The sequence below is a fragment of the Primulina huaijiensis genome, chromosome 18 (assembly GCF_012295235.1).
Source record: "Primulina huaijiensis isolate GDHJ02 chromosome 18, ASM1229523v2, whole genome shotgun sequence".
NCBI classification, from domain to species: Eukaryota; Viridiplantae; Streptophyta; class Magnoliopsida; order Lamiales; family Gesneriaceae; genus Primulina; species Primulina huaijiensis.
In genome coordinates, this window is record NC_133323.1 from 6,960,560 (window position 1) to 6,975,719 (window position 15,160).

The 15,160-nt window shown below is 37.9% G+C and overlaps 1 protein-coding gene across 2 annotated transcripts; it reads right to left on the bottom strand.

Moving 5' to 3' along the window:
* Nucleotides 1-6,111: 6,111 nt before the first annotated feature.
* Nucleotides 6,112-14,775, bottom strand: LOC140964381 (uncharacterized). Of its 2 annotated transcripts, none has more exons than XM_073424095.1 (7): nucleotides 14,436-14,769; nucleotides 13,140-13,375; nucleotides 11,541-12,210; nucleotides 10,521-10,881; nucleotides 9,694-9,788; nucleotides 8,493-8,687; nucleotides 6,112-6,986 (listed from the first exon to the last, which is right to left on the bottom strand). In XM_073424095.1, the coding sequence occupies exons 1-7, from the start codon at nucleotides 14,616-14,618 to the stop codon at nucleotides 6,360-6,362; spliced, it is 2,367 nt and encodes a 788-aa protein (XP_073280196.1). In that variant the 5' UTR covers nucleotides 14,619-14,769; the 3' UTR covers nucleotides 6,112-6,359. The 2 variants fall into 2 exon arrangements, with proteins under 2 accessions (XP_073280196.1, XP_073280197.1); XM_073424096.1 differs by lacking the exon at nucleotides 6,112-6,986 and adding an exon at nucleotides 7,915-8,139 and having other exon boundaries at nucleotides 14,436-14,775.
* Between the last annotated feature and the right edge of the window lie 385 nt (nucleotides 14,776-15,160).

Here is a 15,160-nt window from a genome sequence, read left to right on the forward strand (position 1 = left end):
CCACTGCATCTCAATCAAAGAATCACAACTACTCGCAGGGACAGTCCAATCGAAGAGGGCGTGGTTATGGTCGATCTCATCGCGGAGGCAGAAAGGGTTGGTTCGGGAACACCAACAATCGTCCTACATGCCAAATATGTGGCTACACTGGTCATGTAGCTGAGAAATGTTACTACAGGTTTGACAAAGAATTTGTCCCTGCCTACAAAGAACATCGGACTGCCACTACGAATACCCAACATGCTCGTCTTGTGCCTGATCAAACTCCTACAGCTGCTACTGCCATGACACGATCTGAGATAGTCCCCGATGAATGGCGGTTTCCAGATTCTGGTGCATCGCATCATGTCACCAATGATCTCTCCAATTTATCCATTGGATCTGAGTATAGCGGTGGAGGTAAAATTCATATGGGAGATGGAACAGGTTTGCCTATCACTCACATCGGAAATTCTCAATTTTATTCTCCTTTATCATATCGTGTTCTTCATTTAAAACAACTCCTTCGAGTCCCACTTATCAAAAAAAATTTACTTAGTGTTAGTAAATTTGCCACAGACAATGGTGTTTTCTTTGAATTTCATCCCACTTTTTGTGCTGTGAAGGATCGCACAACAGGGAAACTCCTCCTCAAAGGCACGTTGCATGAGGGACTCTATCGATTCTCGCTCGGACAATATGCTCCTCTCTCATCCTTTGCACCAGCTTGTCTCGTAGCTCAACCTCTTTCAGCTCATTCCTCTTCCAATCAAGTGGCCCAGGATCCTCCCACATTGGCATCATCCATACTCAACCACTGGCACAATAGATTAGGACACCCAAACTTAGCTACTGTAAGGACAATTTTACATCACTGTAATGTTCCCCTTTCAAGGAATGACAATTTCAGCTTTTGCTCCTCATGTGAACTTGGCAAAAGTCATCGATTAGTGTTTGATTCCTCTGATACAAGCTATACCAAACCATTACAATTACTCCGACGTATGGGGACCGGCTCACACTATGTCCACCAATGGTTATCGCTACTATCTTAGTTTTGTCGATGCTTATAGTAGATTTACGTGGATCTTTTTCCTTAAAACCAAATCTGAGGTATTTCGAATTTTTCTTCAATTCAAAACTCAAGTGGAACTCCAATTTGACACCAAAATCAAGGCCATACAAACTGACTGGGGAGGAGAATTTAGACCTCTCGTTTCTTTCTTTCAACATTTTGGCATTGTTCATCGTCGTACTTGTCCTCACACTTCCGAACAAAATGGAGTCGTTGAGAGAAAACACCGACATATTGTTGACATGGGTCTATCCCTTCTTGCTCATGTTCACATGCCTCTCAGATTTTGGGATGATGCTTTTGCCACTGCTGTTTATCTCATCAATCGTCTTCCCACCACTGCCACACATGGGTCAGTCCCACTTACCAGTCTCACCACTGCTGCTCCTGATTACTCACTTCTTCGAGTATTCGGGTGTCGTTGTTTTCCATATCTTCGACCATACAACTCTCATAAACTTGAGTTTAGATCTCAATCTTGCACGTTTTTGGGATATAGCCCTCATCATAAGGGATATAAGTGTTTAAGTGATGATGGTCGCATTTATGTCTCCCGGCATGTCAAATTTGATGAACTGTCTTTTCCTTTTGCACACTCGTCATCTGCCCCAACTGTCCCTATTAATTCATCTTCTCCTTCTCTACTTCTTCCTTCCATTCCACAACCTACACTGCCATATATTTCTCCATCTTTTACAGCCCCTTCCCCACAACATCTTGAACCCTCGGCATCCACTGATACTACTTCTTCTGCACCTCTTGATTCTTCTTCCTCTCCTTCTGTTGTTCCTAGGCCACCTGAACCATCTCCTGTGAATGTCCATCCAATGCTTACTCAGTCTAAAGATGGTATCTATAAACCCAAGGTGTATGCTACTCAGCTTCTCAAGGTTCATGAACCTCTGTCTCTCCATGAAGCTCTCTCTCATTCCGAATGGCGCCACGCTATGCGATCTGAATATGATGCTTTGATTCAAAATCAGACATGGTCCTTAGTTCCTGCTCCTGAAGATGCTTCCATTATTGGCTGCAAGTGGGTCTTTAAAGTTAAAACTCATGCTGATGGGTCTGTGGCTCGATATAAAGCCCGTCTTGTAGCTAAAGGCTACTCTCAAACGGCTGGACTTGACTACACCGAAACCTTTAGCCCTGTCATTAAGCCAACAACAATTCGGGTTGTTCTTACTATTGCTCTATCCAAGAGTTGGTCCTTACAACAGTTAGATGTCAACAATGCTTTCCTTAATGGGCATCTTCAAGAAACAATTTTTATGCAGCAACCTCCTGGGTTTGAGCGCTCTCAATCTGGATTGCCACTTGTTTGCCGTCTCAATAAGGCCATATATGGACTCAAACAAGCACCACGTGCTTGGTTTGACAAACTTAAATACGTTCTTCAGTCCATAAGTTTTGTTCAATCCAAGGCGGATGCATCTTTATTTATTCGACACTCATCATCTTACATAATTTATGTACTTGTCTATGTTGATGACATTATTATAACAGGAAGCGATCCATCACGAATCCAAGATCTTATTTTGCAGCTGGATGCTAAATTCTCCTTGAAGCACTTGGGTGATCTTTCTTATTTCTTGGGCATTGAGGTCTCTCGACCAACAAAGGACATCTTATTTATGTCTCAAACTAAGTATATTTGTGACCTACTTGCTCGAACCAAGATGGACAATGCCAAGCCTCTTCCTACTCCAATGGTGTCTGGTCTCAAACTTTCTTCCAAAAAAAGAGATCTCTTTGATAATGTCACACTCTATCGGAGTACAGTGGGTGCTCTCCAATATTTGACTATTACACGTCCAGACATTGCTTATAGTGTGAATAAGGTGTGTCAATTCATGCAAGCCCCTCTTCATCTACATTGGAAGGCAGTCAAGAGAATTCTCCGCTACTTAAATGGCACAATGAACTTTGGCCTGCAACTTACTGCTTCTTCAAATCTGTCTCTTTTTGGGTATTGTGATGCAGATTGGGCCAATGATCCAGATGATCGTCGCTCTACCTCGGGCTTCTGTTGGTTTCTAGGCAACTCTCCTATCACTTGGTCCTCTAAGAAACAGCCAGTTGTCTCTCGCTCCAGTACAGAGGCTGAATACCGCAGCTTAGCAAATGCCACTTCAGAACTAATGTGGCTCCAGTCCTTGCTCGCTGAGTTGCACATCCCACTGTCCAAATCTCCAATTTTATGGTGCGATAATCTTAGCACTATATCTCTAAGTGCAAACCCGGTGCTTCACTCCAAATATAAGCACATCGAACTCGATCTATATTTTGTACGAGAAAAGGTTCTCTCCAAAACTCTAAGTATTCAACATGTTCCCTCGATTGATCAAACAGCTGATATCCTAACTAAACCGTTATCCTCGACTGCTTTTCATCGGCTACGACTCAAGCTCTGCATTGATTTAAATCCCCTGCTGAGCTTGCGGGGGGAAGTCAAGTGATGTCATGCACTATGCACTTGGTTGTAGAGGATCTCATCTGTTGATGCTTCTGGAAGATAGCAGAAGTCTCTTCTGTTATAACAGATTGAAGATTATCTCATTATTATTCTTTTATTTTATTCTTTTCAATTGTATATAAATACCTCTGTATTGTTTCATTCGGTAATTAATGGAATACAAGATTTCTCACAGCTTTATTCTCTAAACTATCACCCCCTTCATTTTCTAACTCATGTAAAATGTTATTTCTTAGTGATGATTTCCTTGTGATTTCAGATGATTGCTGGGCTGAACTAAATGGGGAATTTGGTCCCAAAGGCATCTATCTACATTCCCTTCGGGAATCAAAGCACTGGCGGATTACGTTCACAGAAAAGGATTAAACTTTGAATTTACTCTGATGCAGGGTAAGAATTTGTTTTCTTAACTGATACTCACTGAAAATTTAGGGTTCGATTCCAGCGAATGATACTAGTCCGACTACAGACCTCGAACTTACTCTAGGCCTGAAATCACGAAGTAAACCGTTAGAAGGGGGCCGGGAGGGTGTCCCAGCATAACATTTCTGACGCTCAAGTCAGATACTGTGAATAGAGTGAGAGAGCAACTAAGGGTGTTGCTACAAATTAATATATTGAATGAATGAATTACACTCAAACATAGTATTTATAGGAGAGTACATGGGCCTGTAATGGACCTTTTACCTTTGATAGGGATACTCACTGAAAATTTAGGGTTCAATTCCAGTAGATGATACTACTCCAATTGCAAACCTCGAACTTACTCTAGGCCTGAAATCACGAAGGAGACTGTTAGAAGGGGGTCGGGAGGGCGTATCGGCGTAGGCTCTCCGACTCTCAAGCTAGATACTGCAAATAGAGTGAGAGAGCAGCTAAGAGTACTGCTACAAATTAATATATTGAATGAATGAATTAAATACTCAAACCTGGTATTTATAGGGGAATACCTGAGCCCAGATAATACTAGTCCTACTGCAGACCTCGAACTTACTATAGGCCTGAAATCACGAAGGAGACCGTTAGAAGGGGGCCGGGAGGGTGTCCTGGCATAGCCCCTCCGACGTTCAAGTCAGATACTGAGAATAGAGTGAGAGAGCAAGTAAGGGTGCTGCTACAAATTAATATATTTAATGAATGAATTAGACACTCAAACCTGGTATTTATAGAAGAATACATGGGTCTGTAATGAGTCTTTTACCTTTGCTAGGAATGAGCCGGGGTTCAAAATCCGGTTTGGACCTAATTTTGATAGGCTTATTCATGGGGTATCACTAACTAATAATTTACATCAAACATCATCTCCCAATATGAAAAACAAGATGCAAATACTTTTGCATCATGGGTAGGACTATGTTTAAATACATACATACATACATGTGTGTATATACCCACACACACGTGTGTGTCAGTGTGTGTTTTCAAGAGTTGCATGTGAAGGCACAAACCAGCTAACATAAATGACAGGGTATAGATTACGTGAAGTATGACAACTGTACCCATGACGGTACCTGCAGCCCGAAAGAGAGGTGAAATTTTTACTTGCTCAATCGAAGTTTATTCAATGGTTCATCTATCTAAGGGAGATCTTATAGCTCGATGAAGTAGATATTCAGTTATGGCAAAGGCTTTGGTGAGTTCTGGGAGATCCATGTTCTTCTCCCTTTGTGCATGGCAAGTTATAATTCTTATATACTAATGGAGAACTATTTTATATCGAAGTTCCTCTGATATTACTTGGTTACAGCATGAATGAATGACAAGAGGAAGAAATTAAGTCGTTTGGCCGTGAGGACTAAGCGATGACGTGGAGATATGCTTATTTGGGTGAAAACATAGGAAGTATTCATACTAAATTCCCAAGAATCCTGTTAAAGATGGATTTTTATAGTTTTTTTTTATTTCTTGTATGGATATTTGTTAAACTAAATTTGATTCAAAGCTTCTTACCATGAGGATCCTCTCAAACTACCATTACAGCTTACTGATCAGACATGAACTCAATCCATCAAGCTACCATTACAGCTTACTGGTTAGACATGGGACTCAATCCATCAACTGTGGTAGATGCACGAGATTTATAGGCGGTAATAATATTTTTCTTCAAACATTACTGTTATTTCTAATGTTTTCTACAAGACTTTTAACCATGTGTGTGCCCGTGCAGCATTCAACACAAACCTCAACGACAGATTAAATCTCGGCTAGCGTAGCTTCCCACGACTGTAAAATGTAAGTTATGCCTTGAAAATGAAATTTGGAGTATTGGGTTTAAATTGCAAATGTAGGTCCTGCCTTTGTCATGATTGAATCATTCAAAAGTAACAAATTTGGTCTCTGTCGTATTTATTGATAATAATATGGAGTTGCTCTTTTCTCTGCCTGGAGCAACTTAGCAACGTAGAATACTAAATCTAATGAGACTCTTCAACAAAAATGAAGTAAAACTTCGGGTATCCTTTGATTTCTGCGAGTCTTATTACTCCAGTATTCAACATGAAAAACTGGAGGAAATGATGATTCCTTGTATAATATCTGACAATCACATGCCAAGGACCAAAAAACTTGTGTAATATCTAAAAAAAACCACTGGTTGGTGCTATACACGTTTGATGATGTCTCTCTTAAGATCAGAGGCTTTTCTTTTGTGTCATTCACTATTCAAGAGGCTGAATTTGTACAACTCGATCTCCCGGAAAATGCTAGAATAGATTGTTCAAAAAATGGGAAAAGCGCAGGCAAGACTTTAGACACTCTTACAACGAGTCTACAGGACTAGAAAACAATGCGGCCAGCAAGCAATGGCATTTAGGATCTCAAACTTCATCCTCATGGCGCCCTCATTCTCTCCACAAAATTTCGGCCCTTCTCTTCGATGTGCCGCCTCCTCATCTCAAGTTTTTCTCCCATTTTCTTTCCTAACCCAAACATTCGCTCTTTCGTACCAATTCTTCTTGGTCTTGTATCATCTTCTTCTTCGTTATGAATATGTTGTCCCTCTAAAAACTCAAGCGATTGGGACGTATAAGCACCTGACTTATCCTCTATGCTCCGTGGGACAAAACCTTGCAGTCTATCATTTTTAACTAGAGGGGCTTTAAGTTCTTCGTAAGAACTATCTTTCGCTGTCGAGTAATCCATGGAGCTTGATGAAGCTGCAAGAGGTTCCACAGATTTACTAGTTATCGTTGGGACAATACCAACAGTTTTTGATTTTTCCAGGTTGGTTTCTGATCTAGAGGGAATTCCATGATTAGCTTCTACGTTGTGTGTTGCTTCCCCAGATTGGAAGCCCGGTCCTTCTCGTTTTGTGCTATTAGAAACAAAATCTTGATTATTTTTATACCACGTGAATGGAGCAACATTCCTAGGGACCCAGTCATCTTTCTCAGCTAACATCCAAGGAATGCCAAAACTCACACGGTTAGGAAGAACCAAGGTTTCACGGATAGCCACCTGAAGAAAGATCAGGACATCAGTCTCGGATTCCTGATGATCATGGATAAACAAACTAATCCAGGGAAAGCTAACTCCTATTATTTTAGTGAAGCATATATTCTTATAAAAAAGTGCTCAGTGGCAAACAAGTGTACCACATGCATAAACATCCATGATTTTGCTCAGATCAAGATGGAGTATTTCAAACAATTTGGAGATTCAGCAATCAGCATATACAATTTAACAAGAATAATGCTATGACTTCAAACCTTAGATTGGGTGGAGAACATGTAGTCAAAAAGGAATGTCAAATTTCAAGTGGTAAGAATAATGGTTTGCATGAAAGATCATGGTAGATGTCACCGAGGCGACCCATATATTATTGCAACTATTATCCAAATTATTTTTTTCTGCGTCGAACCATGAAATATCAAATGTAGTTAAGTATGGGCGCTGAAACAATTTAAAAAATACATCATTATAATTACTATAACAATATCAATTAATGAACTCCAATACCCCTGAAAATATTCGTTTCCATGCTGGTGTTGCTTACAATGTTAATCTAATAAATATTCAATATTGTTAATTAGCGTAAGAAAAAATGGTCGGTTGGTTAAGTACATTGACGAGAAGGAACAAAATCATATAACATATCACCTTGAGAATCATGTATTATCAGCATCGCTGAAAAATCTATAATCATGTTGATCAATCAATTTACCATTAATGAAAGAAAAATGATGATCACGGTGTCAATTCATGAGGGTATAGATCTATAGGCTTTTTCCTATGTTCTTTTATTATATTTTGTATATTATACTACCCATTTATTCGTAATTCCATGCCCGATTTATGGTCCACTTCACTGCTTTTTCCGTTCTATGCCAATATGTCGCCCAATCCATGCTGTTTTTCCCAATACATTTCATTTCATTCCCAAACTTAACAAATTACAATAAGATAACTAAAGATCAGAAACAGTCATGGGCAACAAGAGCCAAAGGCACTACATGATGTTTTAAGCAAAGGAAAAAAGGTAAGTGGTACTACCCATTTATTCGTAATTCCATGCCCTAGAGATGGTCTATTTCACTGCTTTTTCCGTTCTATGCCAATATGTCACCCAATCCACGCTGTTTTTCCCAATACTTTTCATTTCATTCCCAAACTTTACAAATTACAATAAGGTGACTATAGATCAGAAACAGTCGTGGGCAACAACTACAAGAGCCAAAGGCACTATGTGATGTTTTAAGCGAAGGAAAAAAGGTAAGTGGTACTCAAGCAAAAGATATTTTTTAAATGAAATATGAGCAACTTTCTGAAGAACAACCATGTATAACAAGTGGAACGTTAAGGTATTCTGATAAATTGGTATGATGAAGGAAATTGGAGAAACTATCAAAATAAGAAGTGAGAAGGATAGTTATAAGACATATGAAATAATACATTCATGGAAATAATTGTATTCGTAGAGATGAGACGCTAAAGAAGAATTATTTGCAAAAACAAAGATCTGACCTTAAATCGACTGATCAGCAACAGGGTAAGGTGCCCGCTTGTGATTTTGCGGTCTCCAACAGAAGATTCCAAGTTAAAATCGATATCAGGCATAGATGTGAACCCAAACCAAATTTGATCTGACGGTGGAGGCTTCACGTACAGTCGCATGGTTCCACGAAGAGAAGAAATCTTGATTCTTAATGAGATAGGAACCTTCACCCAATAAAGAATAATCATGTTAGAGATGAAATTCCACATTTTGTTGCAATTCATGTCTTCCTAGAAACAAGCATTTGTGACACTATTCCCAAACTATGGAGGTTAAAGCAACTAAATGACAGGAACATAGCCCAAACAACACACACATTTGTGCATCTCATGGAATACCAAAAAAACCAAAAAGCCCTCCCTCTGCCCCCTTGAACTTCTAAATAGTATAATAAAATTATTCGTCCATATATAACACTAATTCATTCAAAGTGTAACAAATGTGTGGAAGGGGGTGATATTAAAACAAGAAAATGAAAAAAGTAAAATAGTGCTATTTATCTCCATCAAACAGTTACTGTTCAAGGGCAGGTAATCAAGGGGGTGGTTTCTCGCGCAAGTGTGGTGGGGAGGCTCAAGAATATAAATTGGATCAAGAGACCAGCCAAAAGGCAGAATTAAATGAATGCTTTCTCTACTAAAAGCTGGATGGATGAAGTGAACAAATAAATTAAGTCATTTATCCTCTCGTAGAGCAGACAAACTTTTTAAGACATACTATGGCTGTCAATGAATCTGGTATAAATCTGAAATTAATTTATACTTCATTCTATTAGCACATATATTTAGTAACTGGTTAAAAAGGATCATAAATATTTGAATATGAATAGTTGGAATTTAATCTATTATGATCAATCTGATTGAAATCTGGATATAATAAATTAAAAATTCTAATAAACTCGCTCCATCACATTTTCACAATCCCTTTTGAGTTAAACTAAAACATTACGGGGAATTTCAAAAATTGTAAGTAGCCCAAAATAAAATTCCACCAGACCCAGCCATACGAACAAATTCACCAATAATACAATGCATGCTGAAATTTTAGGGAAGATAAAATGCGTTGTCTACTGTCTAATACTATGCATCCAAACATAATAGCAGGTCTGTTTTCGACATGAATAAGATTATTGTATGAAACACCTACAGAAGAAAGAAGGCATTTACAGACCTGTGAGACCTGTCTGGTGATAGAATGCAGCATAGACTTCCATCTAGACGTTTGAGATGATGCATTTTGAGTACTTTTGGAGTTGTCATTCTCACCTGTGAGTTTTTTAAAGTAATATAAATGAAAAATAGTGAGAAAAGTCAACAAAATCACCTTTGGCGAAAGCCCAATTATGATACAGTTTAAGAAATGGCTTCCCACTAGGTGGTATAACAGATACGACCTCTGTCGAAAATCTATGACTTCACCATAAGAAAATAGCAAGTCTATACCCAAGATAATGTCAAACTTCGGTAGTGGTAGCACTATCAAATATGCATGCATCGTATACTTTTGTAAACGAAGCTCCAATCTCTTCACTATCCGGGAAGTGAACATCTGATCCCCAGATGGGATCGATACTCTGAACCCTAAATCCGAAACAACATTTAACAAAACAGTTGTTTCAGATGACAAAAAGGTTCTATTTCTTATTATGATACAACTCAATGATGATAGAGTCTTAAGGAAAAGATATTTAACAATTAAGTTCAGTTAAACTCTTGTACAATATCAAACCAACAATTGAGTATTGGTGTAGAGTCTATAAATTAATTTAAACGCAGGGCTGGATTTTCAGGTACCTAAAAATTGATCAATCAGGTGCCAGGTCACAACTACACACACATTTGAAACTCATGCTTCTTTCAAAAAAATTATATATGTTTCGCATAGTTTTGGAGTAACTATCAATATGGTCACAAGATAAGTCATGTGTCTATCGCTGTTTAGCATAGTATAACGTATGGTACAACATAAGTAAAACTGCATTGAATTAACTAAACCACCTGGCCCAAGTTTTGCTTCATCTTTTTGTTTTGTTTCATCCATCTCCTCTTCAGAATGCTTCAGTTGTTCTCCAATACTTTCGAAATCTGCCAGGATACCAGATGTGACATCACCAACTGCATTCGTCTCCAACTGCATTTTTTCTCCTTCCAACTCCAGTTCTCGAACTTCAAGCCTTGTCTCAAAATTAAGAATCGTGCCCCCTAAATATTCTATATCAATTTCAAAGGCCCACATCTCATTCATATTTGAGGGAAGGACCCTCATCGCAAGGATTCGCGGAGGCAGACTACCAGGATCCATAGCTGTACATGTGATGTCACCGATGTAATTGGGCATTCGCATGTCGGATAATGATTTCTATAGCATTGCATGGTACAGAAATTAGTTACATACACAAAACATACTCATACACTGATTTTATCATCAGTATATGAACTGCATGAATACATACATTTCAAAGTAGCGTCCAAATTTTTTGACGAAACAATTTTAAACTAATCATAAAGAAAAAAAGAAACTAAGAACTCGTTTCTTAATTCTTACAAAAAACCACATAATCTCAGGCAACTTTGGCATATTTCCTTTAGTGGTATATTGAAAGAGTTATAATAAGATCTGTTGAGTTAATTATTTATTAAATTGGCCATTGACCAACTCTTTTATCTCAGGGTAACAAACACGATTATAGTACTTAGACAAATGACCTATACGAGCAGTACTTGGACTCCCATCAGTATTACTAGTCGGTGACAAATTGCACTTGTCATACAATCGCAGTTGCTCAAATCAAAATTCCTTCTATGTTTCATTGGTCTCACTATGTTCATAAGCTAGGTTCACCAATTGGGCAAGATCATGTGAAGGATACCAGAGATATCCACTGCAATTTCATGTTCTATATGCAAGTTATAATATGTCCTGACATTATTATGGATGTATAACTGGTGGCACATTTTGTAAAACATGGTCTAATGTGCTTCAGCGTATGGAAGTAGGAACAAATAGATATCACAAACCTGTATCCTTTGTCGCATGGAATCACTAATCTTTGGGTTATTTTTCACGTCAAAGAAAAGTCGTGAAATTAACAGATTCAAACACATCGTTCCTTCGTCAAAATCTGCATCAGATATTCCAGATAAATGATTTCTACTTTCTGAATCTGTTGATGTTGAGATTGACGATGACAAATTAGTATCATCAAAATAAACATTCAGAGGCTTTTCTATTGAGGCAACTTTTCCTGCCCCATAGGAAAGAATCAAGTCTTGGAATGAGCGTGATTTCTCGCTTAATTTTTTTTCTTCATGGCCTGATATTGAAGTGCCACCAAGTTTATATTCTTGATCTTTTTTAGAAGCCTTCTTTGCAAGTTTTTTCAGGAACTGGCGAACTTTTGATGAAGAATTGTCAACTTTTACTGACTTATCAAGTAATTCTGCACCGAAACCTGCAGAGGGCCTCACAACCGAAGGGCCCACATTTAGCACTGCTAGGTATTTCTGAAACTCCACATTCAATGTGGAAAACCACCTATTTCTGTCATCATCATCACATGAAGCAAGACGAAGAGCTTTGCACCAGGATTCCTTCTCCCAAGATGTCTCAAGATATAGGTAAACAATGTTATATCCCTTATATACAACTGGATCCTTGCTCTCCAATTTGATTGGGTACCTTTTAGCCCTGTTATAAGAAAAGGAAAACTAATCTAAGCTACAACTCTTCCAGAAATTGAAACATATCACATTAGAAAAAGATATAATTTAATTGAAAATTCCGGAACAATAAATTTCTGCAATTAAACGGGATCCACGAAACGAATAAGAGTAAGTTAGAGGATTTTATATCCTTTTTTATGTACATTACTGCCATGAATATAGTCTTATCATGACTCAGATAAAGTCTGATATCGAACTCACACATCCTTAAAGGCGTGAAGCAAAATAAAAATCCTTACAAGCAGAAAACATAAGGTCAACAATTAGATAAGCCAGACTATTAATTTGACCAAGATCAGTATTATCCCTGAAAGGGTTCGAATTTTACCATAAAGTATCTCCCTGCGGAAGAGTCTTATTGGTTTACTTATTGTTTGGTAGTCAATAGTCATATTCTAAATCTCTAGCTGGCCTATTTTTAGGAGTTTTTTTATGAGTCTATAATGCTTATATGATCTATTTGTTTTGATTAAGCTCATTATTAGAAAAACAGTGTGGTGTAAATTCTCGCAACCTGTCAAGTATAAAGGTTTCTTGTCTAATATTTTTTTCAAAAACTAGGAACATATCAAATTCTTAAGGATTACTGCTTGCAGCACTCAATAGCAGAAACTAGAACACCCAAGCGCTCAGAATCAGCCAATTTATAACCCTATTCATAATTTTTGACAGAGCACAGTCTACTCATTGATTATTAGTAAGATACTCTTCGAATGAAAAAATAAAAAAATGTATAAAAAACTCATCAACATACCCATTAACCCTCTACAAGGAAAGGCATAACAATCACAACAGTAATATACCAAATGGCGCATCAATATGACTAGGTTCTGAAATCGGAAGTCATTGGACAGTTTTAGTTCAGTAAAATTTGTCTAGAAAAAGTAACATTACCATTTTTTTGTGGACAAGTTTGTTGCAGAAACAGCAGCAATTTTGCAGCCCTTGAGTAAAATATTTGCCTGGGAACCATCGGACTCGGTCAGAATTAGGCAACAATCTTCAATTCTTGCGAATTTTTTTACAGGTGAAACCTCCAAGATATCTTTTCTCCGTTTGTGCTCCGCAGGCAATTTGCCATCACACCAAGATTTTGGGACTTTTTCTGGTTCTAAAACCCATAGAGCCCCCTGGACAAAGCAACAATTCAATGAAAAAGAACACAAACATAGAGGTTAAATATGGTAAGTCAAATTAAGAATTTCTATATGATAAAATTTCAAACTAATGTGAAGGCGAGACACGAGCATAGATATGTGAGGTTTCGGTGGAAGTCAAAGAACGGAATGCAAGCAAAAGGGGCACATTATGATGCGAGATTTGTTACTGAAAGAAGAATGATAAACAAATTTTAATGCAACTCCCCCATCCCATAATTTTTGCTTGATTTTAAACGGGAAACTTCACTGTTGTTAAGTTGACATGTCTGTGACGTACCAATTGCCTCAAATTGTTTCGGACAAGGTGTCGTCACTAGCCCAAGAAATTAATTATATACTAGCACGAAACAGATGGATAAAAGCAGTTTTTTGGCGCAAATGAAAGGAAGATGTCAACCATCAAATCCCATGAACAATGAAGTGGAGGTTGGTGACCTCAACAGACTGTTAATCTTGCCCCAGATCCAGTAACAGAAGTTGGGTTTTCAGCATAGATACAAACCTAGTAACTAAAACAACTACTGAACCATTCTAACGCATTTAACAAACACAAAGCGGATATTCGCTTGAATTTCAACACACATGATCCCCTGTAATGGGAAAGAATATTTGGAAATAGGAGAGCACTCCCATGAAGCTTGTTTCAAGGGGCAAAGGCAAATTTACGACCTGGAACAATGCATTTGGACAGAAAGATAATCAAGAAAACGCCGCAAAGCCAAATCCACCTTGAATATCAGCACCATAAACTGTTAGACTCGTTCATTCACATTCCGCGGATACCCCATATGTACGGCTTCAATTTCATCATAATTGCATCGTCGCCTAATTCTAAATTAAGTGGGATTTGATATTCCACAGCATGATTCTTCGTTTTAGAGAAAAAAAAATGTAACGGAAACGACTACATCCTACAGACAAAGACACAGAAGCGTGCATCAACAAATAAACCGACACCTAAAGATGACAAACAAATAAATTTTCAATTCACCAAAAAGAAGAAACACGGATCGCCAGATTGATTGATCACCTTCTTTTCGTGTAAAGATGAACTGAGGTCGTCATACGGAACGGAGGCCACTTCCTTGGCCCTGATTTCTTCTCGCTCAACTTTCCGAGCCAAACGGCGTACAAAAATCCAGAGCACCACCACCTCCACTGCAACAACGGCCAACGCCCCAAGGAAGAAAAACGCCAGCAGAAGCAGCACCATTGCTACACCAACACTCGGTGATATGCTCCGAAAACCGTTTCCACGACGAATGGATTTGAAGAGCTCGATCTATCGAATAGCGAGTAGAAAAGATCATTCTAGTTCGAATTGAATATCAGCGAGTCAAACAATTTATTATTTAAAAATTTAAGTGCAAACCGTCGGCTTGAACATGGATTTCGTTTTTGCTAATTGTTATGATAAACTTACCTATAAAAATGATTTTAACCAAGTTTAAAAGATTATGAAACCATGTATACATTTACAAATGATATAAAAAACTAGTTTGATAAATTATAAGTCTGACTGTTAAACGATCTCATAAATCAATTTTATGAAATTGATATCATATTGATTTCTCTCACAAATAAAAAAAAATACACTTTATTATATCATCTTATTTATTCATTTCTATCATTTTTATTATATCATCTTATTTATTCATTTCTATCATTTTTCTATCCATCATCTAGCATGTCACTCTTCGTCTCATGACATGTACCAAGCATGCGATATGAAGCAAATTATGTGCAAAAGTGCTT

Bases quoted from the DNA above. Each gene is read 5' to 3' on its own strand.
- LOC140964381 (XM_073424095.1), bottom strand. From the start codon at position 14,618: ATGGTGCTGCTTCTGCTGGCGTTTTTCTTCCTTGGGGCGTTGGCCGTT. The intron at 13,376-14,435 runs GTGATCAATCAA...TGCTTTGTCCAG, and splicing joins CATCTTTACACGAAAAGAAG to GGGGCTCTATGGGTTTTAGA. The intron at 6,987-8,492 runs GTCAGATCTTTG...ATCTTTCTTCAG, and splicing joins TGCTGATCAGTCGATTTAAG to GTGGCTATCCGTGAAACCTT.